General features: G+C 53.1%; 1 protein-coding gene, 1 non-coding gene and 1 pseudogene across 2 annotated transcripts in view; 2 read left to right on the forward strand and 1 right to left on the reverse strand.

Moving 5' to 3' along the window:
- Positions 1-6,563, forward strand: part of RAB11FIP4 (RAB11 family interacting protein 4) — a 73,328-nt gene extending 66,765 nt beyond the window's left edge. Inside the window, exons 9-14 of the mRNA XM_040243988.1 lie at positions 547-687; positions 2,491-2,572; positions 3,071-3,208; positions 3,300-3,458; positions 4,503-4,646; positions 5,657-6,563. Of these exons, the coding sequence (XP_040099922.1) occupies positions 547-687; positions 2,491-2,572; positions 3,071-3,208; positions 3,300-3,458; positions 4,503-4,646; positions 5,657-5,773 (781 nt within the window). The 3' untranslated portion in view covers positions 5,774-6,563. The remainder of the gene's footprint in view (positions 1-546; positions 688-2,490; positions 2,573-3,070; positions 3,209-3,299; positions 3,459-4,502; positions 4,647-5,656) is intronic.
- A 14,032-nt stretch (positions 6,564-20,595) lies between these two features.
- On the reverse strand, positions 20,596-20,778 carry LOC120866325 (annotated as a pseudogene).
- A 2,380-nt stretch (positions 20,779-23,158) lies between these two features.
- Positions 23,159-23,230, forward strand: TRNAT-CGU. Its single transcript has one exon. It is a non-coding gene; the product is annotated as a tRNA-Thr (tRNA).
- The last annotated feature ends 3,959 nt before the right edge of the window (positions 23,231-27,189 follow it).

Here is a 27,189-nt window from a genome sequence, read left to right on the forward strand (position 1 = left end):
AAGACGGGTCCTCCTGTGCAGCCCAGGGGGTCAGCCTCACAGAGGGTCATGTCCTGGAGTGGTACACCATCCTGGTCACCAGTCACAGGGTTAGAAGGTCCACAGTGGTGCCAGGCCTTCTCCAGCTCTGGCGTGCTCACCACCAGCCAGGACGTGCCCATGTTTGCAGTCAAGGTGCCCAGTGAGCTGAACTGTTGATCAGAGGCATCCCGTCCTGGAAGGGAGGGATTGAAAAGAGGAGGCGAGGCCTCCGGGCTGTTTGATCCAGCTGCGGTGAGGCCGGCCCTCTCCGTGCCACCCTAGGAGACCCGCTTCTCCCCTCTGGACTGACTGCCAGCACCGCCCCTTGGTGGCGTGGGTGGTTGGCCCGCCTCTCCTTAGCTTCTGCGGGGTCCCCTGTTCATCTGTCAGTAGAGGTGCCAGCCCACAGTTGGGGTGTCGGTGACGTGGGGTCCAGGGCTCCCCTTGGTCTCAGCCTAGGTTGAGGGGAGGGGAGTGAGGCCACGAGAGCTGGCCCTGCACTGGGGCCCACACGCCTCTCCGCAGGGTGCACGAGCTGGAGGAGATGGTGAAGGATCAGGAGACCACGGCCGAGCAGGCCCTGGAGGAGGAGGCGAGGCGCCACCGCGAGGCCTACAGCAAGCTGGAGCGGGAGCGCAGCACGGAGATCGAGCTGCTCACCACCAGGTGGGTCCCACTGATGCCTCTGTGGGCAGATGCAGTCCCATTATTTAGAAGGGAAACCTGAGCCCACGGGGAGGCCTCTGGTCCTAACAGTTCTCCTTTTGATACCTGAACGCCTGGGCGTGTTCTCTAGGAAGCAGGTAAAAGAATGTTCAAAGTAACATTTTTCATAGTAGGTCCAACTGGAAGTGATGCTTTATCTATCAGAATAGGTTAAGGGAGTGTGCACACACACAGGTCTTGCCCTGAGTCCTGGGCTGGGTCTGCTGTCCAGGCTTGGAGCGCCCCCTGCTGTTGGGTTCTCCCCGCCCCTGAACACTAGGGCGCCCTGACCCGGCGACCCGGGAGCAGAGGCTGCGCAGGGCTGCCCCTGGGCCTGGGCCACAGCTGTTTGCACCGGAGGCAGGCAGGGGAGGACGACCTGGGGGCCTGGCGTGGTCACCCACTAGCTCTGTGACGTTGGACGTCCTCTGTCTGTTCCTGGGCCTCAATATCCATCCATCAGCCTCGCTGTAGAGTGAGCAGTAAGGCAGACGGGCTGTGGCACAGCTGACCACTCCACCTAGGTGGGGACTCTGAGGATGTCCAGGGCCCTCCCCCCCGACTCAGGCCAGAGGCCCTCCTGGGCCCCTGACATAGTGGATGGCTGTACCCCTTCTCCTCAGGCCCCTTGCTGCCCCAGGCTCTGAGCTGAGCCTTGGCGAGTCTGCCAAGACCACCTCCCACCCCAGGCTGGCAGGGTCAAGCAGGCCCAAAGGGGACTGGGCGGGCCAAACCTCCATGCAATCAGAGACACCCCGCCCCCCCCCCAATTTCCCTTAATTGTCCACTCATGTTCTAGAAGCTGTTGTTTTGCACCTGTTTCTTAATGAGCCTGGTCCCTCATTGAACATCACGTTCTCTGCCTGCCCCTGACAGCCGGCCAGTCGGCTGGCTGAGAGGTGGCTGGGATGCAGGTGGGTGTGCGGGCCTGGGCGAAGCCAGAGCCCAGGAGGCCGGCCCTTTGCCTGACTCCAAGGGGCACTGTTCCCTCAGGTGCTCTGTGCCTCATGCGAGGCGGCCTCCTCAGGTAGGTGGGGGCAGGTCTGAGTTCCCCTCAAGCCCTGGAGAGGGGGTTTTTTCTCCTGGGGAGCCCAGTGGACAGCTGGGGCCAAGGAGCCCTCCATCCAAGGAGGATGCGACAGTGGGAAGGAGAGGGAACGTCCTGCTGGGAATGGCCCAGCACCATCCCAGGGCCACTGGCTGATGGCCCAGCTCACCAGCCCCTCTTTTTGGGTCACGTAAAATTGACCTGGACACCCCCTTGTGAACACTAACACAGAGGGTTAGAGGGTCAGAACCACTGCCCGTGGGCGTCAGAGAACACGCCAAGGGAAGAGCCCCAGGGGAGAGCGAAAACCAAGTATGGTGCGTTCGTTGCCTTCAAACTGTGGATCCTCACAGGAGGGCCCTGCCATGGACACCGCAGGAGGACTCTCCATTTAGCTGAAAAATACCACTGTTGCCTCTCCCTCCGTGGGGTGTTTCAGGCCCCAAGCATGTATGTACAAAGAACCCCGTGCTCTTATTCATTCCCAAGTGAGTTTTTCCTTTTATTCAAAGATGATAATAATTCAGGATCTTTATCATTTTGCCTTGGATGACAGGGAGCTCAAAGCCATACTATCATTTGGAACAATTATTCATATTCTCTCTCTCTCTCTCATTTTCTGATATCTTCCTTCCTCTAGGGAGCTGGGAATTGCTACAGACTGTCAGACTGTGAGATAATCTCCATTTTTGACATTCTTGTCCTCCTTTCCCCAGGGTGCACCAATTAGAGGAAGAAAACACCGAGCTTAGAACAACGGTGACTCGGCTCAAGTCACAAACAGAGAAGCTGGATGAGGTGAGTGTTAGGTTCAGGCATTGCTCAGACTTGGATCTTGAGCTGAATCCACAGAGAGGCCGTGTTGGCTATCGCTGGCCTTTCGGTTTCTAGTTTCTGAAATTCTCATTGCCCTAGCCAAAAAAAAAAAGGGAACAAAATACAAATAGTTTGTCTTTGCATATTTCTGATTTTCCAAATGTTGTACAGTGAATACGTTTCTCTGTATTATGGGGGAAAATAAGGAGAAAGAGGCCAGATTCTGTTTGGACTCTTACCTTCTATTCAAATTCCACGTGGCATCATTGAAGGACTGTGGAGACCTGAGGCTTTTCTTATTGCAGCTCTAGAATTAGGGGTCTAGCTGTTTCTTTAATTTGTGCCTTGGAGGGCTCTGTCCTGTGGGCTGGTCTGATTGCCTGTTTGTCGAGGTGGCTGCCCCAGGCCCCCAGCAAAGCCTCCCAGGGCGCAGCGGGCCCCCTGGGAACTCTCCCCCTGTCCCGGTCTCCCTGGCTGCAGGAGCGGCAGCGCATGTCAGACCGGCTGGAGGACACCAGCCTGCGGCTCAAGGATGAGATGGACCTGTACAAGCGCATGATGGACAAGCTGCGGCACAACCGCCTCGAGTTCCAGAAGGAGCGGGAGGCAACACAGGAGGTGGGTTGGTGGGCTCCAGGGCGGGCACCCCCCCCACCCCCACCCCCCCCCCGCATCCATGCTCCTGCCAAAAGGCCTCTTTCCCCCGCAGCTCATCGAGGACTTGCGGAAGGAGCTGGAGCACCTGCAGATGTACAAGCTGGACTGCGAGCGGCCGGGCAGGGGCCGCAGCTCGTCCTCCAGCCTCGGCGAGTTCAACGCCAGGGCCCGAGAGGTCGAGTTGGAGCACGAGGTCAAGCGGCTCAAGCAGGTAGGCCCCGGGAGCCCCCATCCCAGGGCACGAGGTGTCCGGGTCCCCTCGGGGTGTGTCTCCTGTGCGGGGCTGAACGTTGGAGCGCCTCCTTTCCCCTTGTAACTGCCTGCTTCCCCCGACATCTTGATCATCAGGCCCGCTCGGCCCCGTCTCACAGCTCAGGCGAGGTGGGTGGAAACCCCAGGGTCGGTCTTTGCTCAGCATCCATGACGGGAAACAGACACCAGTCTTCTGTCCTGGGCACGTGGGAGAAGGAAACCTCACCCAGCTACACATCAGTGTCTCCCACCCCGAGCCCAAGAGTCCATTTTAGAGGGTTCCTGGATGCTCTCCCGTGACTGGGCAGCCCTTGGGGGTGGGGGAAGCGGGCTCAGGAGGGGCAGTGACCCAACGGGGGCCTGAGGGTGCCTACAGACCCTGCAGAATAAATTACCCCTGTGGGGCAGTTGCCAAAGGTCCCCATCCCACAGCAGTCCTAAACCCCAGCCTTTCTCAGCCACAAGGGGGCGCCCGGGGTCCCAGATGTGAGCAGGTAGAGGCAAAAGCTAGAGCATGGGGCTGGTGAGCTGGGTCTGGGCAGGAGGCACACAGGAGCCGAGGTACCCTGGAAAGAACTCCCCAGAGCAGGATTCCTGAGCCCGACTGCAGGAGGAGCCAAGGAGACGAGCTGACCTGCCACCCCAGGGACCCAGAGCATCACTTTCTCTCACTAAGGGCCAGTGTTGGTGAAGGAGCCACTGAGTGGGCAGTGTCCTCCAGGGCCCCTCTTCCGGCTCACCCACCCCCAGGGAAGAAGGGGTGGTCTGGAGTCAAGCTCCTCCCTGGAAACTTGGCTCCCTGAGCAAGGCTATAACTCCTCCTCAGGACTCCAAACCCCCTCAGGACCCAGCCCTCCTCGCCCTGGAACCCAGCAGAGGCCAGGTCATCTGTGGGAATCCTGAACTGGCCAGTGACGCACACCCTGGGGGGTGGTCAGGAGGCCATGGATGCAGAGAAGCGGGTCCCGGTGGGAGTCAGAGTTGCCTGTGTCCCCCTCTGCAGGAGAATCACAAGCTGCGAGATCAGAATGATGACTTGAATGGACAAATCTTGAGCCTCAGCCTCTACGAAGCCAAGAACCTCTTTGCCACCCAGACCAAAGCCCAGTCCCTGGCAGCGGAAATAGATACAGCCTCTCGCGATGAGGTAACATGCCCACACGCTCTCGCCGTGGAGCCTGGCCCCTCACCCGTGAGTCCTGCCCCGGGGCAGGAAAAGCAGGCCAGGGCCTGGCTCCCTGGGAGTCCCCATCTGCAAAGACCCCGAGTGATGTGGCAGAGCAGTGAGAGGAGGCAGAGTTAAACCTGCTCCGATTTCCTATATGTGGTGGGAGGAGAGTGGGGTTGGGAGCAGAGCAGAGTTTGAGTTCGCTCAGTCAGGACTGTGCCAGAATGGCCCGTTGATGTCATCAGTGTGTGATCCAGGGGATGCCGGATGTCTCCTGGACCCAAGCCAGCAGGAGAAGGATATTAGCGTTTTGGGGGGCACCTGCTTGCAGTATGTCTTCATTTAATCTTCTGAGAATGCGAAGGCTTTCTGAACACTTCCATGTCACAGATCGGGAGACCAGGATCACCCAAGATCACCCAGCTTATAGAGAGAGAGGAACCCAAGTCCCTAGCACCAAAGCCCACTCTTTCTGCCCCACTGTGGGGTATGGTTATGAAAGATCAGGCCTCCGAGATACCCAGGTTAGATTTCAGCACAAGTCACCAAACCCCTTTACCCTGTGCTGGGGACACACAGCCAGGAGCTGGCCCCTGGCCTTGAGGAGTGCCCACATGAGCCGGGCACCAGCCTCCAGCCTGCGGGCAGAGGTGCATCCCATGGACACGGCAGGAGTCGACCTGGAGAAGGATAGCGGCAGGACTGGGGGTGGCGAGAGGAAACAGTGGGTGGTCTTAGGGTCTTGGGATATTGGGTGTCACTCCTGATTATAAATGCCTCTGGCCAGCATTCTCTGCCTTTATCAGCAACATCGCACACATCTGGGCCCCCCCAACAGGCCAGTGATCCAGGCCTCTCTGGGGGTGTGGCCTGCGCCTCTGCACCTTTCCCCCTGCCTGGGCTCCGAGGCTTGTTTTGCTGGAACACTGGCTCTGCCCACAGCCCGGCCCCCCACCTGGCCTCTGACCTTGCTTTCTCGTTCCCTCCAGCTCATGGAAGCCCTCAAGGAGCAGGAGGAGATCAACTTCCGGCTGAGGCAGTACATGGACAAGATCATCCTAGCCATCCTGGACCACAACCCCTCCATCCTCGAGATCAAACACTGAGACAAGGGCGTCTGGCTGCAGAGCAGCCGCAGGACCCCCAGACCCCAGGATTCAGGGGCAGAGCCCCGCCCGAAGATGCGGCCCTGGCCGGGCCTCCCACGCACACTGTAAATGTGTCTCTGGGCACCGCTGTGTAACGTGTACTGGTGTGTATGTGGGGAGGCTGTGCACACAGCAGAGCGTGAGCCTGGGCAGCAGCCGTGGCGCCATCTGCGCCGTCAGCTGTCCTTGTGTTTTGCGGTCCCTTTGCGAGGGGCAGAGGGTCATGGAGGTGGGCAGGGGCGAGGTCAGCCATTAGGAGTTACTGTAATGACGAGAGCTAGAAGAAGCTTGCGTTTCAGATACTGGACAAAATGATTCTACCTCTGGGGACAAGGATTGAAAAGCATTCTAGTGCAACAGGCTCTTTGACCCCCATCCCTGTTTCCCCCTGGGAGCTGGGGCAAAGTGACGACCTTTTCCAGGAGCTTGAATGCCTCACCAGCCTCCTCGGCCACCTTTCAGGCCTAGGTGCTTGAGTTCAGAGAGAAGGGGAGGGGGGCATGTCGGGGGTCCTCACAAGCCCTTCCTGCATCCAGCAGCCCCCTGTGAGGCTTGTGCACAGTGTATCCAAAGGACTCAGGCTTGCAGAGGAGCTGGAGGTGCAGAGGGTTGGGGGTGGGGGGCAGCCATCATCCTAAGGGTTCTTGGCATTTTGAGAGTTCTCCGTAAACCTGCCCATCCCTGCTCACCTACCTCTCCTTTTCTGTCTTGGTTATTTTTTTTAAGACCATGAAAAACAAGCGGCATTCACTTGGGTGTAAATGAAGGATTCAAAGAAAAGGGAAGGGGATGGGAACAGTCTAGGGCACACACTGACATTGGGCAGCCAGACACGGTCACGTCCTTGTCAGCCTCCTTTCCAGGGGCTGCCTTGTAGGAGAGAGGCGTGGATGGACCCTCTCAACAGCTCCCAAGGGCTGGGAGTGGGCCTTGCTCACCTGTCCCTGGTCACGGCCTTAGGTTTGGGTTTTCAGAATCCATGCTCTGGGTTTGGCTCTGCTGGACAGTGAGGCCCCTCTGTCCCAGCCTCTAGAAACACGCCTGTATTTGGGTCTCAGCTGTGCTGGTGTGAGAGACACAGTTGGGGAAGTTGCAGGGAAATCTTAGTCTTCCATGCTGCTGGTGGTGGGTGGTGGTTTAGTCACTAAGTTGTGTCCAACTCCTTGCAACCCCAAGGACTATAGCCCACCAGGCTCCTCTGTCCATGGGATTCTCCAGGCAAGAATACTGGAGTGGGTTGTTATTTCCTCCTCCAGGGCATCTTCCTGACCCAGGGATCAAATCCATGATCCTGCCTCGGCAGGCAGATTCTTTTACCACTGAGCCACTTGGGAAGCCCAGTTACAGATTTTAAGGGAACAAAGTGAAAGTGAAGTCACTCAGTGGTGTCTAGCTCTTTGTGACCCCATGGACTGTAGCCTACCAGGCTCCTCTGTCCATGGGATTTTCCAGGCTAGTACTGGAGTGTGTTGCCATTACCTTCTCCTGGGGATCTTCCCGACCCAGGGATTGAACCCGGGTCTCCTGCATTGCAGACAGACGCTTTACCCTCTGAGCCATCAGGGAAGGGGACAAAAAGGTCAAAATACATAGCTATGACCAGGCCATGGCTATTCCTGAACCGCAACAGAAACCATAAGTCAGTGCAGACTCCCAGTTCTGTTTCAAAGGTACAGATCAGCCTGGTGACACTGGAAATTCACCCTCTGGATCGTTCACGTGATCTTTTGTTCTAGGCAGCTCGGAGCAGATATGGTACTCTTCTTTGAGTTTTCCAGTTTGTCTCAATTTTGAGTGGCTTGTGAACCGTATCCTTAATCCAAATACAGATAAATGCACATGGTCTTATTTCCAACATCCGCGCCCCCCGCCCCCCCCCCCCCCGCAACCCACCACTGCCGTTTGTTTCCTTCAGCACTTGTATGAAAGAGAAGGCTCCGGCATGGCACGTTGGGGACACGTGTGTGCAGAGGAGAGAGGGCTGGGAGGGTAAGCAGGGACTTGGGGACTCGGGTGTGTTCCCACTGACAGCAGGGCTTCAGCCAGGACTGGTCTTCATCCAGTTCCAGTCACTCTTGTTGGATTTTGTGACTTCTGTTGAAGCCTGTGCATGGATCTGATCCCAGGACTTTGGGGCCACCCGCACCAGGAAGAGGAGGGGGGGAGCGGGGGTGGAGTGGGGGGTGGGGGTCAGTCTCCTGGGAGTCTCTCGACCCCTCAGGACGCTGGTCTCCTTGGGGCCCCCAGGGCAGTGGAAGGAAGGCATGGGGAGTGGGTCTCTTGAGAATTTGCTAAGAGGAAGGAATGGCATGAATGAAGACCGGAAAGCTGATGACTCACACTGCGGCTTGGGTCTGGGTTTTATATGAGAAGGCATCCTGCAGAGAGCCCAGCCAGATCCGGGTCCTGGCCCGTGGGGGTGGGGCTCGCCCTGGGGGAGGAGCATTTTATGGGTGACGGTGTATATGCTCTTTAGCCGCACTGATGTGGAATTCCAGGGGAGGCCGCAGAGGCCTGAGTTTGTAACAGTCAGAATGTGGCAAGGAGTCTCCACCCAGGGGAAAGCGGGTGGAGAAAGCTGTCAGCCTGAAGGGGGCGCCACGCGAGCCGACTCCCCCAGGAAGCTCTGGTCCGAAAGCCCCTCCCGACCTGGTCTGAGAACCGGGCTGACTTTAAATTGAGGCTGAGTTCCATTTAACACATGCACAAGTTAAATCCACCCTTCTTCAGCCATAATACATCCAACAGGCTTGTTCAGATCCTGTAGCTTTTTAGCCTGAGAGGGGGCGATGCCACAGGGGTTCCAAGCCACAGCCCCTGTGCAGGTTCTAGAACAGGGTCTTGGTGGTGGGGCTGCTGGAGAGAATATACAGGATGCCCCGTGAAATGTGAATTTCAGGCAAAACATAATTTTCAGTAGGTGTTCCATACAATATTTGGGATATATTTAAAATGAAGACATTTTTAAAATTCTGGTAACGGCCCTATCCCCAGAGGTTCTGATTCCATTGATGTGGGGTGCAGCGCAGGCATCATTGGAGCTTAAATTCCCCAGGTGATTATAATTCAACTGGGTGCCCCGGGTGGGTTTCATTTATGCTAAGCCTGGCAATTCTACCAAGTAGGGATTACCAATGACTTGTCTGCAGGTTTTAGAGGTTGTTTCAGGGTGTGGGGAGGGGGTTCTGCTGCAGGTTCACATTTGACACGACCCTGGGCAGCCCTCACATTTAATCAGAGCCCCAACAAAATTCGTTGAACCAGCAAGTCAATGTCTTAAAAACAAGTTAACTTTGAATTGCCAGAGTTAGATAAGTTATTTTAAATTTGCAGATTCTTTACGAATTGTCAAAGAGAAATTATCCTTTATCTGTAAACTCCTATTTCTGACCCATTAAAAAGACAGAGTTTGACAACCTCCCGAAGTACCCAGACCTGAAATAGTAACAGTGGTTCTCAACTTGGGCTGTGCACTAGGGAGATTTTTTTAAAATGCTGCTGCCTGGGCCTCCAGAGATTTGGATTCACTTGGTGTGGGTATGGCCCAGGCACCTAGCTGTTCAGAGAGCTCCCCAGGTGATGGTAATGTCCAGCCAAGGTTGGGACTTCTAGGAGGCGGTTGGCCAGAGGCAGAGAAAACCTCTGTTGGGCTTGATAACCTAGGTGCTAGGTAACATTGAATTCCCCTGCTGAGACGTTGGTGGCTTTTCCTTTAATGATGTCAGATGGTGAGATGTTAGCAGACCCTCTCATACCCAGGAGGGGAGGCCAGATGCCTTCAGGAGTGGGTAGATCCAGCTGTTCTCAGGAGCCTGGAAAGCGAAAGTCACCCGATTCCTTGGGACCCCATGGACTATATAATCCATGGAATTCTCCCCTTCTCCAGGGGATCTTCCCAACCCAGAGATTGAACCCAGGTCTCCCACACTGCAGGCGATTCTTCACCGGCTGAGCCACCAGCCTAGGGGTTAGCAAACCTGAGTGGACAGTTTGGTCTCTGCCTGTTGCTCGTGGAGTCGGTGGGTGGCAGGTGTTGGGATGTATCAGTCAGAGACCCAGTGATTAAAGTGAGAGTAGAACAGAGTTGGGGGGGGTGGGGGCTGCTGAAAGCAGCCTCAGAAATAGCAGCTACCTACTGTCATAGCTGAGTCCAAGGGGATTCCCACTTTCTGATCTGTTTTCAGATTGGGTGGATAAAGGTTACCACACCAGCATCCCTCCCCAGCCCTGGAGGCTCCAGGCTCTAGTCTGCTGAACTGGCCCAGCCAGGTTCTGGGGGTCAGGAAGGCAGGCTCTTTTGTTCCAAAGAGGGACTTAGTAGCAGGGAAAAGACCCGCAGGACCCAGTGGGGCCTGGTGGACCGGGGAGAAATTAAGTCCTTTTTTTTGTGCTGCATAGGTGTGTGGGTTTAATGCATTAGCAGATTTAAACCTAAAAGCTAATTATAGACGCGATCGGAGCAGGGGATGTGTCGGGATGGTTGCGGTGCCCAGGCAATGACTTTGTTCGCCTGGCAGATCTACAGTGACTCTCCTAAGGGCTGAGGTGGATTGTAGACTGAGGAGGGGGCAGTGCAGAACTTCAGATCTTTCTTCGGGCAGCCCCTCTCCTGTGATGCTTCAGGCTGGTGAGGGGCCACCTGGGTGACTTAGAGCAAGTCCCTTCCCTCTGCTGACCTGAAGGATCTCCAGACCCTCCCAGCCCATTCTGAGCGGGCCCACGAGCAGGCAGGGAGCACGAGGGGCCGGAGCCATGGGCCGGCCGCCCTTCTGCCACGTTCCTCTTTCTTGGGGAAACAGGCTGCCTTCTAGAAAGGTCTGTTTCTAAAAGCATAGACCCTTCGAAGCTCGATGTCATGTGACGTTGGTGCTCCGACATCGTAGGTTTCTTTGTTTTCATTGTGACCGTAAAGGAGGGCCGTCCACCCGGCGCCACCAGCCGGGGGTGGCTAAGCTGGGCACCCCGGGGCCACCTGTCGGGGGGTCTAGGCACTGCAACCTCGGGAGGCAGGCTTCCTCTGGGCCCTCGGCTTTGCTGTGCTGCACAGGCTGTGTTTTGTCTGCATGGTTTGGGGCCGTTGTCTTTGTGCCTTCTCTCCCCCCGCCCCCCATCACCCTGTACAGGGGTTCCCACGTTTCCCCTGCCCCCTTTTCTGCATCCTCTCAGTTACCCTGGCCTCTGCCCGAGCCCTGTAAAGCATACAAAGCAACCCCTCTGTGTCCACGCGCCTCCGCCACACGAGGCTGACCCCTCGCACGCCGTCCCCAGGCCCTCCACCTGCTCAGCCACTCAGACTCGCTAACCTGGGACAGATGTTTCATTCCGGTCCCTAGTGCGGGGGTCCTGGGCCCACTCAGCGCCTCACCCAGCCTGCCGCTCTTTAGGAACCCTGCACACTAGAAAAGGCTGTGTGCAAAGCAGCTTCTGCCACAAAGCCCTCCCCAGGTCGGTGTCAGTACCTGTAGCTAGCAGAGCACACCTTTCTCAGCCGGGGCGTTGGCCTGGCAGTGACTGTCATGGGTCTGCAGCCACTCTGGGCTCCTGGGGGGATGCACCCGGGCCCCCCAGAAGAAGCTCCAGCTGCATGGCTCCCAGGGCTTGAAACCAGGCCTGGGTTCAGGGCCACCGCCATCTGCTGTCTGAACAGCTTCAGACCCCAAGTGGGCAGAAGGAAGAGGCTTTGGGTTGCGTCCCCCGCCTGCCATTAAGAACCGCCGAGCTCTTCCGCCCAAGGTGCTCAGACCCGGGTGCCGTTAAATCCCCGGTGATGTCAGGACCTCGAGTCACTGAGGCGCCCAGCTCCTTCCACTTTCTCCGCTGGGTCTCCAGAGCCGAGAGGGATGAGCTGCACACGAAGGCTCATCCAGGGGGTTGTCAGGTGCCTCTGACGCATCGTGGGATTTCACCCGAGTCTTCTGCCCCTGGAGCCTCCATCCAGAAGCAGGCTTAGCTCTGGGGCTGGGGTGAGACCTCCACGTCCAGGCCCCAGCGTGGGGAGAGGGGGTTGAGGCTCCAAGGCTGAGTCCTAGGGTCCCAAGCCCTCTGCCTCCCGCCTGCTTCTGGGCCAAAAAGGAGCAGGCTTGCAGAGGCAGGCTCCCTGGGGAACTCTTGTGTACAGACCAAGATGTAAATAAACACTTTGCTTTTCTTGCCTGACTTGATGGTGTCTCTTTGCTGGGGGAGGTAGGGTGGAAGAGGGGAGGCCTGGTCTCGGAACTCCTGGGGCCAATCTCTCATAGGAAGAGCGGGCCTCACCCAGGGTACCAGGTAACATTCTCCAGGGCAGGGGCTCACCCTGCAGACCCTCCTGTGAGCCTGCTGTCCCTGGGAGAGGAGATGAGGATCCCATCATCCCTGGTGAAGTTTGAAAACTGTCCTCTGGACAGCCATGTTCGCTTTCTCAGCCAGGGCCTCCCAGGGTTTCAAGTTGCTCTGGTCACTAGCTGGGTCCTAGTGCCAGCTCCCTCTGTGTCCCCTCCTGTGCCTCTCCTGGGTCCCAGGCCCATGTCCTCCACTTGAGCCTGGTTGCACACCAGGCTGCCAGCCTGAGTCCTGCCAAGCCCTGGAGGTGAGTAGCCAGACCCCCAGAGTCCTGCCCTCTCCTTGTCTGCTCCTGGTTGTTATGCGATTCCAAGTGTCGACCCGGTTCACAGGCGCCCAGCCTCTGGAGGTAGGTTGTTGGCCCAGGCCCTCACAGAGACCCTGGTGCCATGGGTCTGCCCCTGTGGGTGGGCGGTGCCCCATTCAGTGGATTCACACGGCCTCCTGGGCTTACAGCAAAGTCATCTTCCAGCACTGGAAGTCGTGTGTGCTAGACCTTTACTCCCCTCCATCCTCCTAACCAGCCTTTCCTTTCCTAACTAGGGTTGCCAGACACTACAAGTCAAAATACAGAACATCCAGTTAAATCTGAATTTGAGATAATTTTTCAGTATAAGTACATCCCAAGCAATATTGTTATTCATCGTTTATCTGAAATTCAAATATAAGTAGGCTTCCTATATTTTATCTGGCAACTCTATTCCCAACTCCTTTGAGGAGCCCTCTCCTGCCAGCCAGGTGTCTCCAATTCCTGAGCACTGGACCCACACCTCAGTTTCAGACACAGCTTCCTTCTTAGTGTGCCATTACTTTTTTTTGAGACTGGTTCTGCCCTCTACCCCAGCCATCCAGAAGCAACTGCTGACCTTTACAGAATCTGTAACCCTCTTGCACCCTGGGGTGTGTGTTGAGACCTGAAGTCCTGAAAAGGTGAACTCAGTGTTGTCAAGGAAGCAGAGGAAAGCACCGTGAGGTCTTGGGACCCAGGGCAGGGACAGGGGGTGTCACTGAGAACCCCAGTATTAAACCCAACATGCTGCTGTTTCACAAGAATTAGGCCATTAAGCACCAACTCTGTGTTCATGGAAAAATTCTTGCACTTGAAATCAGACCCCCCACTCTCTGACTTCCATGTGACTGAGCAACTTATCTGAGTTTCGGTTGCCTCATCGGTAAAAGATGGAGTCGCACAGAGTCGAACAGGACCAAAGCGACTTAGCAGCAGCAACAGCATCTGTAAAACAAGGGAAGTTAACAGTTCCTACCTGAGGAGTCCAGTCACCAGATGGGATCCAGTACGTGCTTGCAGAATCAGAATCTGGATTTGGGAGGCAAAACTCCTCTTCCCCCCAAAGGCTCCTAATCAGAATGTCTCCTCTACAAAATTAGTTTTCCAGGGTGGCTATAAAAATATACCACAAGCCAGTGGAGGGGTTTGAAACAACAGAAATTAATTTTCTCACAGTTGCAGAGGCCAGAAGTCTGAGGTCAGGGTATCAGCAAGATTAGTTCCTTCTAGAGGCTCCTCTGTGTACCCAGTTGCTCAGTCATGTCCAACTCTTTGTGACTCTCTGGACTGTAGCCCGCCAGGCGCTTCTGTCCATGGGATTTCCCAGCAAGAACACTGGAGTTGCCCTGTTCACCAGGAGATGTTCACGACCCAGAGACTGACCCCACGTCTCTCGCACCTCCTTCACTGGCAGGTGGGTTCTTTACCAACGTGCCACCCCTGGAGGCTCCAGCTGAGGGTCTGCTCCATGCCTCTCCTGGCTGATGGTTCCCAGCAGTCCCTGGTGCTCCTTGGCTTGTGGCCACATCACTCCACTCTCCCTCTGTTGTCGTGTGACCGTCTTCGTCTATGTATCCGGGTTTTGCTGCTTTGTTTTTTGGTTGCCCCAAGTCTTAGTTGCGGCATACAGGATCTTCAGTTGCAGCACACGGGATCTTGTTCCCTGTTCAAGGTTTGAATCCCATCAACTCACCATCCCCTCAAATTTAGGGCCTCTTAGAGTCCTCTGGGCCCAGGATAAAGTCTCCTGAAGGGCCAAAAATACCTGGATTCCAAAATCACTTAACCAACAGACTTAATCTGCCAGCACCAGCTCTGTGACAAGTTTTGTGCCAGGCCCTGGGGATTTGGTACCAAAAAGCAAAGACTCTTCCTCTTCGGGGAAGGAGAGACATAGGTGACTTGGGTGATGAGAGGTATCAAGGAAAAAAATGTCAAGGCAGGGATGGGAGCTGGGGACAGGGGGATGGAGGCTAGTGAGCTTCAGGGACAATTTCCCTGAGGACAGGGCATTTCAGCAGAGCCCTGAAGGATGGCAGGATCTGGGAATCACACGTGGAGGAGGCTTGTGGAAAGCTTGGCCCTTTCAGGGCACTGTGGCTGGGTGGTGAGTGGAGAGGTGAGTGGGGCTGGGGGAATGGCACAGCTGAGGCCATTCAGAGTGTGGTGGGTCAAGGGTGGGTCTCATCATCCATTAAGCAAGTGTTTTATCAGCCACCAGCACCTGACAGACAGAGGGTAGGGCAAGGAAGACAGACGCACCCCCCACGCTCACGGCAGAGCAGCTTCTAGAAAGGGGTTATCAAACCTGGTTGCATATTTGAATCACCTGGAGGAACTTGAAGCCCTGTGGATATAGGGACCCAGCCCAGTGATTTAAATTCACCTGGTGAGGGGTGGGCCTGGGCACGGGTTTTTCCAAAGCCTAGGAGATTCCAGTGTGTTTAGTTAGGGCTGAGAGTCATTGCATCATCGTCTGGAAATCATCTGATGAATCAGGGGATGATTTCTCAGGAGGAAAAGATGGAGATGGCCAGGTGAAGGAGGTTGGGAAGGACACCAAGAGCATATGCAAATAACCAGCAGGGCAGAGGTCAGAGGTCAGGGCTGTGCCTGGCAACCACTAAGAAGCGTCTTTAGCTGGGGGCCGCCTGGACAGAGCTGAGTTCCAGAGAGCGGCAGGGGGCCTAGATTGCTGAGAGAGGACAGGAGACGCAGGCAGCATGGACTCAGGTAAGACCTGACTTATTTTGTTCTGGTTTTGTGTGTGTGTGTGTGTGTGTGCTGTGTGAGATGGGGAGTTTGCATCACCAGGTTTGGGTGGTCAGGGAGTAAGGCTTCTCATGGTCGTACTGGGAGGGTCCACTCAGCCCACCTATCTCCAGAAAATGACTAAACCACACCCAGGGTGGAAAAGGCTCTGATTCGGGACCCTCAGGAGAGGAGGCACAGTGCCCCCAACAATGGAGTCCCGAGACCTGTGGTCAGCCGGGCCCCCCAGGGAGGGGCGAGTCGGGGTCGGTCTGTCCATTTGGTGGCTCTTGGACCTTTGAGCCGTGGAGAAGTGGGATTCGGCCACAGTTGTCCCCTGTGGCCTGCCCCTATCTCATCCCCGTGCCTAAAGCTGTGTTTAGCCCACAAGAGCCAGTGACGAGGAGGCAGTTCTTTCATGTGGCTGAGTCTCCTCAGGGCTCAGTGGTGTTCTGAGTGCTTGGCATGGCGAGTGGGGGTGAAACTTGTGCAGCCTGTTTGGCCCAGGAGGGATGGTGAGTCTGCCGTGGGTCAGCCTGGTTGGCCGGGCTCCACCTTAATGTGGCCTTAAAGAGTCAATGATGCCCCGAGCCCGCTGGCTCAAGGTTGTGGGCTCTCTGAGCCCAGGGACCCTGGAGCCAGCTTCAAGCCAGTCCTTCTGGAACTTACCAGGGGACTGGGTTGGGGATATAGGAAGCTCCCCCTCACTCTCCTGCTGTCCCTGGTATAGCCCTGACTTTCTCTCCAATGTCTGACTTTGATGTTGAGTTCTGATGTGGGCTTTATGATACTTGTGAGGCCTCTGGGTTAAAAAAATAATAATATAGGAGCTCCTGAAAGGCCCAACCCAGAGGGCAAAGGCACTGAAGTTTGAGCCTATTTTCTATATCCTTTGGCAGCACTCAGTCCAGGGGAGCCCGTGAGACGCTCATCCCGTTTCTAGCCCCACTGGTCCCCTCTGGCTTCACTCAGCCTTCCCAGCTTATCCAGTCCAGCAGGCCACGCCCCCAGACCACAAGTTACTCTCCTGGTCTCTAGCAGCGTCAGGCGATGCCCAGGGCTTCCGCCTACCCTTGTGGTGTTGGGAGCCGGAGGAATGTTGTTAAGGTCCGCGCTGGAGCCTGTCGTGGCTAAAGGAGGCTAGGAGAGGAAACAATCCAGCTTGTTCCCCTAGAGAGCCCCCAGATGTTCCCGTTTTTTTTGAGGTGGGTGTGGGCACAGAGGAGACCCACCTGGTACCTCTCTGCCTACCTCTACGTTTTGAGGTAGCTGGTCACACAGCAACAGATGCGTGAAATAGCAAGTCTTGGGAACTTCCCTAGCAGTCCCGTGGCTACGACTGCGAGCTGCCAATGTAGGATTTGATCCCAGGTCAGGGAACTATGTTTCATGATGTGGCCAAAGTAAATATAAAAGGCTTAAATAAAAGTTTTTAATAAAGAAATAAAAATGCTGGAGCATTTTCAGCTCAACCAGGCTTCTCTCCAGGAGATCAATCTTTCCCCCAAAGATATCCACCTAAACAGGAGCCGTCTTGGGGAATGTCTTGGTCCATCAGGGCTCTGACCTCAACTGGGAAGGTGTCTTAGGGTCCAGTAGCCCCCTGGAGAATCCTGACTGTCCATCACTGCAGGATCGTGTTCAAGGAAACAAGTCCCAAGGGCTATAGCTGCTTAGGGCTGGGCTCACTAAGGCTTCTACCTTGTTTGGAGGCTTCTGATTTTCATTTATTCCATGATTCACCTGTGAGCCCCCATCATCCCTTCAAATTACACCTGCAAGCGTTTTGTTATGAGGGACGATTCTACCAATGAGTGGTGGAGTCAGGAGAAGGTGAATGTCTACACAGTGAGAAGGGAAAGAAAGAAAAAAACTAACCCCGAGTATGAAAAGTAGTCTTGATTTAAATATCTACACATGTGGTCATACACGCTCCAGAAAGTTTTCAAGCTGTGTTAAATTTTTTTCTCCTGCTAACAGCAGCCTTAATTTAGAGCTTTCATGCTGGCAAAGGGACAGTGAATCTGAGCATAGGAAGTGTCAGGAAAAGGGTCAAGCTACCTCAAAACGTAGAGGTAGGCAGAGAAGTACGAACCGGGTCTCCTTTGGGCCCACGCTCACCTCAAAAAATGGTCACAGAGCAACAGATGGATGAAATACCAGGTCTCGGGGACGTCCCTGGCAGTCCTTTAGCTATGACTCTGAGCTGCTTATTTTAGCAGCGAATAATGAATAAGGTGGTTCAATTCTTAATTAATGCGGGGCTGTGGCTAATAGTTAACGAATGCTCCCATTTTGCGGATGAGACAATTGAGAGTAAAGAACTTCTAAGGAGCCACTGGGTATGATCCCTGCCAGATTTATCTAGCATCACAAAGGTTTCGATTACTCCATGCAAATAACCTCCAGCCCACACACCTAGAACCAGAAAGTGTTTTACTTGTCCGTAACCTCCTATATCTAGGAACTAGTATGGCTATGTAACAAACGCCCCTCAAAATGTAAGAGGACAATTTATTACTTTTCCCCGTTTTGTGGGTAGGCTAGCAGTTCCTCTGCAGACTGCCTGGATTCACTCACACAACTGCCTTCAGTTTGAAGGGTCAGCTGGGCGTGGTCTGAGGTGGCCACACTGACATGTCCAGCAGGTGATGCTGGCTTTCTGGCTGGGAGGTGCCTCATGGCCTCTCCTCCTTGAATAGCTGGACTGCCTTCCTTACACAGCGGTCTCGGGACTTCTAAGATAGTGAAGGCAGAAGTTGTCGGGTCTCTGGAGACCTAAGCTTTAGAACTTGCACACAGTCATTTCACCACATTCTATTGGTCAACGCAGGTCAGATGGGCAGCCTAAGGGTGCGGTAATAGACCCTACCTTCGGGTATGAAAAGCAGCAAAGAATTTGTGCTTGTTTTTTAATCTCCTTTGTTGCTCAGTCGCTAAATTGTGTCTGGCTCTTTGCAACCCCAAGGACCGCAGCACGCCGGGCTCCTCTGTCCTCCACTGTCTCCTGGAGTTTGCTCAAATTCATGTTCATTGAGTCAGTGATGCTATCTATCTCTTCCTCTGCCGCCTCCTTCCCCTTTTGCCTTCAATCTTTCCCAGCATCAAGGTCTTTCCTAACGAGTCGTCTCTTCACATCAGGTGGCCAAAGTACTGGAACTTCAACATCAGTCCTTTTAATGAATATTCAGGGTTGAATTTCCTTTAGGATGGACTGGTTTGATATCCTTGCCGTCCAAGGGACTCTCAAGAGTCTTCTCCAGCACCACAATTTAGTCTCCTACATCTCTTTACTTAAAGTTACAGCTCTCCCTCCTACCTCCAGAATTTCCTATCTTCCTTCTCTGCTTTATTTTTCTCCCTAGTACTTATCACCATTGGATGTTTTGTTTATTTAAGAATAGAAGCTCCACGGGCTTCCCTGGTGGTCCACTGGTTAAGAATTAAGAATCTGCCTGCCAAGGCAAGCAACACAGATTCGATTCCTGGCCCAGGAAGATCCCATGGGGCAACTAAGCCCATACACCACAAGTATTGAGCCACTGCTCTAAAGCCCTCAAGCTGACTCACAGCAGTGACCCAATGCAGCCAAAAATAAATAAATATTTAAAAAAAAAAAAAAAAAAGCTCGTGAGGGCAGATATGTGAGGTGCTTAGTTTACTGCTACAGCCCCAGCATTGAGAACAGAGTCTGGCCCCACGTAGGTGCTCAGTGAGGATTTGTTGAATGACTGGATGATTTTATGACTGCATTACATGGAAACAGGTATGACCTGATGGTCAGCTAGGAGCTGGTGTTCTGGAACCAGCTCTCACCTTGCAGTCAAGCTTCTGAGCATCTTTCCCAAGGCCAAAGCTCTCTATTAAAAATGGTACACATGCATTTAGGAAATAGAAGTTAGGCCATGCTCTTTTGGCTGCTCATTCCTGGAAGAATAAAAGTCAGGCTCCTGGGCCTACCCAGCTGAGAAGGAGACCTGGGCAGGCCCACAGGGACCCCTCCAAGGAGCAGCCCCAGGGCAGCTCAGGGTTGGCCCTGACGCATAGCAGGGAGCAGAACAAAGGATCAAGGATTAACTACTTTTTAAAGTGGTTGTTTTTTTTTTAAAGGTATTTTAAAAATAGACTAGTTTTTTTAGAGCAGTTTTAGGTCCATAGCAAAATTGAGTGGAAAGCGCAAAGTTACTATATCACCCCTCCGAGCCTCCCCTGACGCACAGCTTCTTCTAACATCCTGCCCCAGGGTTGTACACCTGTTACAAGCCATGAAATGATCCACTTTTAAGGACGTAGGATGTGCTCATCTTACAATGGTGAGAAAAGTGAGGACACCATGAAATACACTAATGTGAATGAGTCTGTCTCTCCTGTTTTACATATATAGTGCATTTCATCAAATTTGATTGTAAAAATTTGTGCCACTAAAAATTGCTAATTGTAAGATTCCATTAATTGTAATCAATTGTCATACTGACTTCTAATTTGTTAAAAAGTGAGGAAAAAAACATGTATCTCAGAATAAACGAACTGTGTGTTTTATACATACAAGAACGCGGGCACTGTGCTTCTCTCTTGTGGTAAGACTACGGACCTTTCGAATTCTCCTTTGTTTGCTTTTGAAAATCTTCCCCTTTCGACAAACGGTGCTGGGAAAAGTGCATATCCACAGGCAAAGGAATGAAGTTTTGCGCTTACTATAACCATATGCAGAAAGTAAGCCAAAATGGACTAAAGACCTAATAAGACCTGTGTTGATATAACTCTTAGGAGAAAAAGGGGGAAAGCTTCAGGACATTTGATTTGGCAATGATTACTTAATGTCACCAAAAAAGGGCAAAAATGGACAAGTGGGACTACAGCACACGGAAAACTTCAGCACAGTGAAGGAAACAAGGGTGAAGAAGCGAGCTAAGGAATGGGAGAAAGTGTTTGCAAACCATGTATGTGACAAGAGGTTAACATCCAGAATATATAAAGAACTACAACTGAGAAAGCAAAACCCCCCATAAACCCAATAACCTGATTTAAAAGTTAGCAAAGAATTTGAACATTTCTCCAAAGAAGATGAACAAATGGCCAACAAGTCTATGAAACTATGCTCACCATCACTAATCAGGGAAACACAAATCTAACCACAATGAAATTGTACAAGCTCACGCTTTTTAGGATGGTCACTATAAAAACAAGTATGGGCACAGATATGGAGACATTTGAACCCTTGTGCAGAGTTGGCGGGACTGTAAAATTGCGTAGCCACTACAGACAACTGGAGGTGCCTCAAAAAATTAAAAATAGTTACCATACGATCCAGCATTCCCACTTCTGGGTATATATTTTAAATACAGGATCTCTTTTTTTTTTTTTTAAGTTTTTAAACTTTTATACACAAAGAGCTAGTATCGTTTCTGCATTAGGTAGATGTGCTGAATGGTCCATTTAAGGAAGTTCAATTAGTCCAACTTAATGAAGCTGATGTCCTTTGCATACTGGCGGAACACTGGTGGCACATATAGAGGCCATATTTCTGGATCAGACCCAGCAAGAGTGAGAACCATGACCGGAATTTTCTCAGATGGCTCCAGTAGAGCTACTGGTGACCCATGTTGCTTTCTCAGCGGCAATGAGGCAAAAGGGAACATAGGACTTGACATATTTGCACACAGCGGCCCTCTTCGCTGAAACATTATTTACAATAGCCAAGAGGTAGGAGTAAACTAAAGGTCCAAAGACAGATGAATGGATAAACTTACAATGGAATACTGAGCCTTGAAGGAAACTGTCATATGCAGATGAACATGGATGAACCTAGAGGACCTTATTCATGCTCAAAGAAGTCAGTCACAAAGACACCGTATGATCCCACTTCTATGAGGTACCCTGAGCAGTTCAGTTCTTTTTTTTTCTTCAGTGGGAAGCAGTTCAGTTCTTAGCACCATGGTAGTTGCCAGGGGCTGGGGGAGAAGAAATGGGGGAACTGCTGCTCCGTGTTTATAGTTTCCATTTTGCAAGATGAAAATGTTCCAGAGATATCACATAGCCTATAGTTAACACAATTGTACACTTTAAAATGTTTGTAATTTTTACAGCTTTTCTCTGACCCCACGGACTGTAGCCTGTCAGGAGCCTCTGTCCATGGAATTCTCCAAGGCAGAATACTGGAATGGGTAGCCGTTCCCTTCTGCAGGGGATCTTCCCAACCCAGGGATCAAACCCAGGTCTCCCGCACTGCAGACGGATTCTTTACCAGCTGAGCCATAAGGGGAAACCCATAACTTTTCTCAGTATCCCCAAATCTCCAAACTATACTTGCTGTACTTTTTAACAAGTTCAACAAATAAGCAAGAATGACTTTGATGGTGGAGGTGGCGGGGTCATCAGTGGTGGACAGGTCTGACTTACGTCCCCTTCTGTGACACCCTGTGCAGGAGCGCTGGGCGCTGTGGAGGCCGGCAGTTGGCCGTACACTCCCTGGACAACAGGGTGCCTCTTCCCCATCCACCCCACTCACCTCTTCTGCAACAGACCCTATGGCCACAGGCCAAACAAGGACAGAGGGACAGAGTTTCTTTTCTTTTTAAAATTTTTTCTCCATTTTTATTTATCACACCACTTATGGGATCTTATTTCCTCGCCCAAGGATAGAATCCATGCCCCCTGCGGTGGAAGCACCTAGTCTTAACCACTGGACCACCAGGGAAGTCCCTTTACTTTTTTTTTTCCTTTGTCATTTATTTTGTGGGAGTTTGCAGGATCTTAGTTCCCTAACCAGGGATGGAATCCCTGCCCAACAGCAGTGGAAGCCTGGAATCCTAACCATTAGGCCACCAGGAGATTCCTTTCCTTCCTTTTTAAAGAAAATACAAAACCTACAGTATCATAATAAACACTCATATCTCCATCCTCAGCTTTTTTTTTTTTTTTTTTTGGCCTCTTTCACACAATAGAAACAAAACATTAAAGTCCCTTTGGTTCCTTAACTCCAGTCTCCCCCTCTCTATTTTTCTAATGTTTTTCATTTTTACTTGGTATCTTTCCCTTTGCGTTAGTAAACGGTACGCCTTTTCTACATCTGAAAATCACACGTCCTTTTGTGCTGTTTCTATGCTGATTCCTTTGAATCTGAATTATTCCTTTCGGGCAACCAGACACCTCCATTCAGGTCATTCTAGCACTGTCCCCAGGAAGATCCCTGGGGCATCTCCATGTGCGCCTACATCTGCCCTTCTGGGCCAGGCCACCGGGTCTAAACAGATGTTTACTCCGAGTTTCCAACAGGAGGCCCGTGCCGGGGGAGTGAAGGGCCAGAGCAACCGAAGGTGGTTTTGCTTAGTGACCGGCCCCTCGGGGTCAGGGAGGCTCGTTCACCTCCCTTCTTCCCTGCAGTGCGGCCCCCATCCCTCGCGGCTCCCCGAATCTTTCTCCGGGGACTAGTCTCGTCCGTGCCTACACCGCCCTTCGAGCCCACTCGGTTCCCGGTGCACTCGGTCTGGGCTCCCGCGCGCTGCCCCTAGTATCTTGCTGGTGGGGTGGAAATGACCCGGCCAAGGTCACACGGCGGCGCGCGGAGCCGGCTGAGACGCCAGCGCGGACGCCCTGCCCTGGCTCGCCGGCCACCGCCGCCGTCCCCGCTTCGGCTCCGTAGGCGTCAGTCTCGGTTTCTCTCCGCCCGCCGCCGCCGCCTCTTTCGAATACCCCCGCGGGCCTTTCCGCAGGCGCCGCGCCCCTGCGGGCGCCGGAGGCGGGGCGGAGCCGGGCTGGCTGGCGCTGCGGGTTCGCAACCCACCGCGGGCAGGACAGGGGACCGGGGGCGCCCGGTCTCCGCCCTCAGCGCGCCCCAGGAGCTCGGAGAGCCGGGTCCGGGCCCGCGGATCGGGAGGGCCGGGCGGCGGGGCCGGGGGCGGAGCTGGGGGCGAGGCACCGCCCCTCCCGCGCCTGCGCCGCCTCCCCTCCACTGAGAGCTTCCACCGCTCCCTCGGCTGTCAGGCGCGGTGGCCAAGTGGTAAGGCGTCGGTCTCGTAAACCGAAGATCGCGGGTTCGAACCCCGTCCGTGCCTGCCCTTTGAGGGTTTGGGTTTGGTCGTGGGAGCTTTAATGTCCCACGTGTGCTGCCCACTTCCTCCGTAACGTGGCGCTTTTTTGTTTTTACTTTTCATGTCTGTTCTGGCCTCCTCGAGTCCCACCCTTCCCCTTCCATCCCTAGGCTCCGCGGTCACCAGCGCAGGCCGGGCCAGTTCGCGCGGCTCGCGGGCCCCGACTGGGGCGCGCTTCGCCAGCCGCCCTGCGCCTTCTCTCCCCGGAGCCCCATCACCCCGCCGCAATGCGCAGGGCGAGGCTGGCCTGAGATTCCTGTGTTACCCGTGGGGACACTAAAGCCCGCACTAGGCGCTGGTGTCGCCCGCGATAGATGGGGTGCGGGCATAGGTCCGGTCTCGCTGGTTTTGCGCCACCTGAAGGGTGGGAGAACTTTCCAGAACGGGCGTTTGCGTTTATGGATTGGTGTTTTCTGGTTTGGGCTTGAAAGCTGAATTCTCCACACAGTGCTCGCTGTCTCTCTTCTTGTCCACGAAACCAACCGGATCGTTCAGCTGGAGGGCGCCTTTTCCCTTTCCCAGCCCTTGGGAAACTGATCCTTGAAGTCTGGTGCCTGCGTGATCCCTTGAATCTGGCCCGTAGCCAGTGATGACACTCCCCAAGTCATTTCTAGGATCAACAACCCAATTAATATGATATTAGTGCGTCTCATGGGAGAAGACAATGGCACCCCACTCCAGTACTCACGGACGGAGGAGCCTGGTAGGCTGCAGTCCATGGGGTCGCTAGGAGTCGGACCCGACTGAGCGACTTCCCTTTCACTTTTCACTTTCATGCATTGGAGAAGGAAATGGCAACCCACTCCAGTATTCTTGCCTGGAGAATCCCAGGGACGGGGAGCCTGGTGGGCTGCTGTCTATGGGGTCACACAGAGTCGGACACGACTGAAGCAACTTAGCAGCAGCAGTGCGTCTCATTCCTGATATGCTCCCTCTTCAGTTGTGACCCTCAGAACTGAAAATATTGGGTTAGCCCAAAAGCTCGTCCTAGTTTTTTCTGTAACATCTTATGGAAAAACTCAGACTTTTTGGGCTAACCCAATTCTACTCCAGGTGTAGTCTTATTAAGGGAACTTCACTTCCCTCATTCTGTATCTCATACTTCTGTTGATGTGACCACAGAACAAACACAACTTTCTGCTGGTCCCACTGCACAGCTGACTACATGGAGCATCAGGTGGATTGGAAATCAGCAGAGTCTATCTAGGGCAGTGTCTAGGGCTCAGGCAGCATGGAAACAAATATACTGATCTTTCCCTCTAAGATTCCAGTATACAGAAGAGTTGTGCTTGGTGCTTTAAAAAAAAAAACAAGTTTTCTTTCTTTCTTTTTTTTTTTTTTTTTTTAGCTTATTTCTTTATCGGCCGTCCTGTGTCTTTGCTGTTGTGTGCAGGTTTTCTCTGGTTGTGGCGAGCATGGGCTACTGTCTGCTTGCAGTGCACAGGCTTCTCATTGCAATGGCTTTGCTTGTGAAGCATGGGCTCCAGGCATGCAGGCTCAGTAGCTGCAGCACACGGGTTCAGTAGTTGTGGCTCACAGGCCTAGTTGCCCCGTGGCAGGTGGGATCTTCCCGGAACAGAGATGTCTCCTGCACTGCAAGGTGGATTCTTAACCAGTGGACCACAGGGAAACCCCTGCACTTGGTTTTTGAATGGAATGCTGAGTGTCGTCATGGAATTGTGACTAAGTGCAAATCGATTTTCCAGACATTCAGACTCCAGTCATTATGAGATACAAAGGGGAAAGGTCCTGGATTCCTGGTTGCGGCCTTGAATACTGTCCCTCAGTTTGGATTCCTGATGAGAAGGAACTTGGAGGCTGGACACTGGGTTTCCTGCTGTTGCTGGAACAGAGCGGGGTGGAGGGGTGGATGAGTCAAGCCAAAGTCAATAAAAGAGGGTCAAGGTACAGAAGAGGTCAGCATACAGATGTTGGGGGAAACATGGGGGAACCCAGAGGTAACAAGCCAGAGGCAGGGGTCAAATACGTATCCCAAGTCAGTGTTGGTGAGAGGAGGTGGAGGAGGAGAGGCATGTCCAATACAAGCACCAGGGTGAGCCAAGAGGCCTGGCAGTTACCTTGTAGGCCCACAGGTCCCTACACTCACCTCCATGCTTGAAGGGAGGGCAGAAGCAGAATGGGACACTTGTATTGAGTTTATTGCTGTGTATGAAAGCGTTACTCGCTTAGTCCTGTCCGACCCTTTGGGGACCCCATGGCCTGTAGCCCACCAAGCTCCTCTGTCCATGGGATTCTCCAGGCAAGAATAGTGGAGTGGGTTGCCATGCCCTTCTACAGGGGATCTTCCTGACCCAGGGATCAAATGTTGGAGGCAGATTCTTTACCATCTGAGCCACCAGGGAAGCCTGGTGTCTATTGTTTGACCCCTGTTAAATCACTTATATACCCTGGATTTCAACTTTCTTGGTTACAAAATTCGAGAGTTGAAAGAGATATTTTCTAAGTGGCTTGAAATTCTAAGTTTCTCAGAGCCTGGCCCTTGGAGAAGCAAGGTAGGGGGAGGAGGAGGACAGGGAGAGGCCTTCAGGGGCCCAACCCCACCCTCTCTCTCTCATGGCTGCCAAAGTAGTGAATTTCACAGTAGGGCTTGGACATGATGCCCTCGTGATAAGACTATACAGCCCTGGCTCCTCCATCCAGAGTAACAGCCAGTCCTCCCTGATGGGCAGGACCAGAGCTGCAAATCTCCCCCCAACCCCTCCCCATTAGTTTCCCCTTGCTCAGACCTCCCCACAGTGGCTCCCCCCGAAGATCTAGGACAAACACAGGGCCTCAGACTACACTTGAAGAGCCACGTAGGCAGGCACAGCCATTTGTGGGCGGCTGAAACCTCCAAGATATTTTTAAAAATATCAGCTACTTTAGGTCAGGCCGATTCTTTCCTGTGAGCGAATATTATTTAACTTAAAAGCAGAATTTGGCAAGTAGATATATTTTGCCTCGTGCTGTCAGTTTTAGTCCAATATTCCAGCCTGGAGATATCTATTTTTAAATCTTTATTATACAATAAAACACAGTTTTAGAAACCACACAAATCAAGTGAATGCCTTAATGAGTTATAAGAAGAACACCACCCAGGTCAGATAACTTTATCAGACACTAAGAAAACTCCGTGTGCCCTCCCCCCAGTCACAACCCCCCGACGGCCAGAAGCAACCATACTCCCTACTTTTATAGTAATCACTTTCTTGCTTTTTAACTTATCACTTCATTGCGCGTCTTTATATCCTTACAACCTGGAGTTGAACTTTGTGCATTTAAAAAAATTTTTTTAAAGCTTTAAAGCTTTTTTTTCCCCCTCCAATCACTAGAATTCGCTTCCTTCCCTTTGATTTCCTTGCAGTGTGTCTGTTGAGGAATCCGGCCCATTTGACCTGGAGAGTTTCCCATAGTCTAGACTTTGCTGACTGCAGACTGTTAGTGCAGTTCAAGTTCTTCTGTCCTTGGTATTGTCTGCAAATTAGTGGCTAGATCTAGTCACAGGTTCAGGGTCAAATTCCATCCCTTTGGCAAGATTCAGGTATCACAGCCTCTGAGAAATCTCTGATTCCCCCAGAGAATGACTCACAGCTTATTGTAAGGGAGACCTCTGTGTGTTTCACACCGTAGCCGGGAGGCCCCTCAGGACTGGGACTGTGTCTCACTGGTGTCTGTGTTTCCAGCACCTGGGATAGAGGAAAGAGCCTTCTTACAAGAGAGGACCCTGTTTGAAGGGTTGGGGAGGTCTTCCTGCGTAGGAAGTGACGATGTGGCTGGGCTTTGGAGGTTGAACAGGAATTTGCCAGAGCACCACAAATAATCCTAGCTACTTCTACCCTCATTCAGTCATCAGTTCAGTTCAGTTCAGTGGCTCAGTCATGTCTGACTCTTTGCGACCCCATGAATCGCAGCACGCCAGGCCT

Source organism: Oryx dammah, unplaced genomic scaffold (assembly GCF_014754425.2).
Source record: "Oryx dammah isolate SB20612 unplaced genomic scaffold, SCBI_Odam_1.1 HiC_scaffold_8, whole genome shotgun sequence".
In the NCBI taxonomy this organism is placed as follows: Eukaryota; Metazoa; Chordata; class Mammalia; order Artiodactyla; family Bovidae; genus Oryx; species Oryx dammah.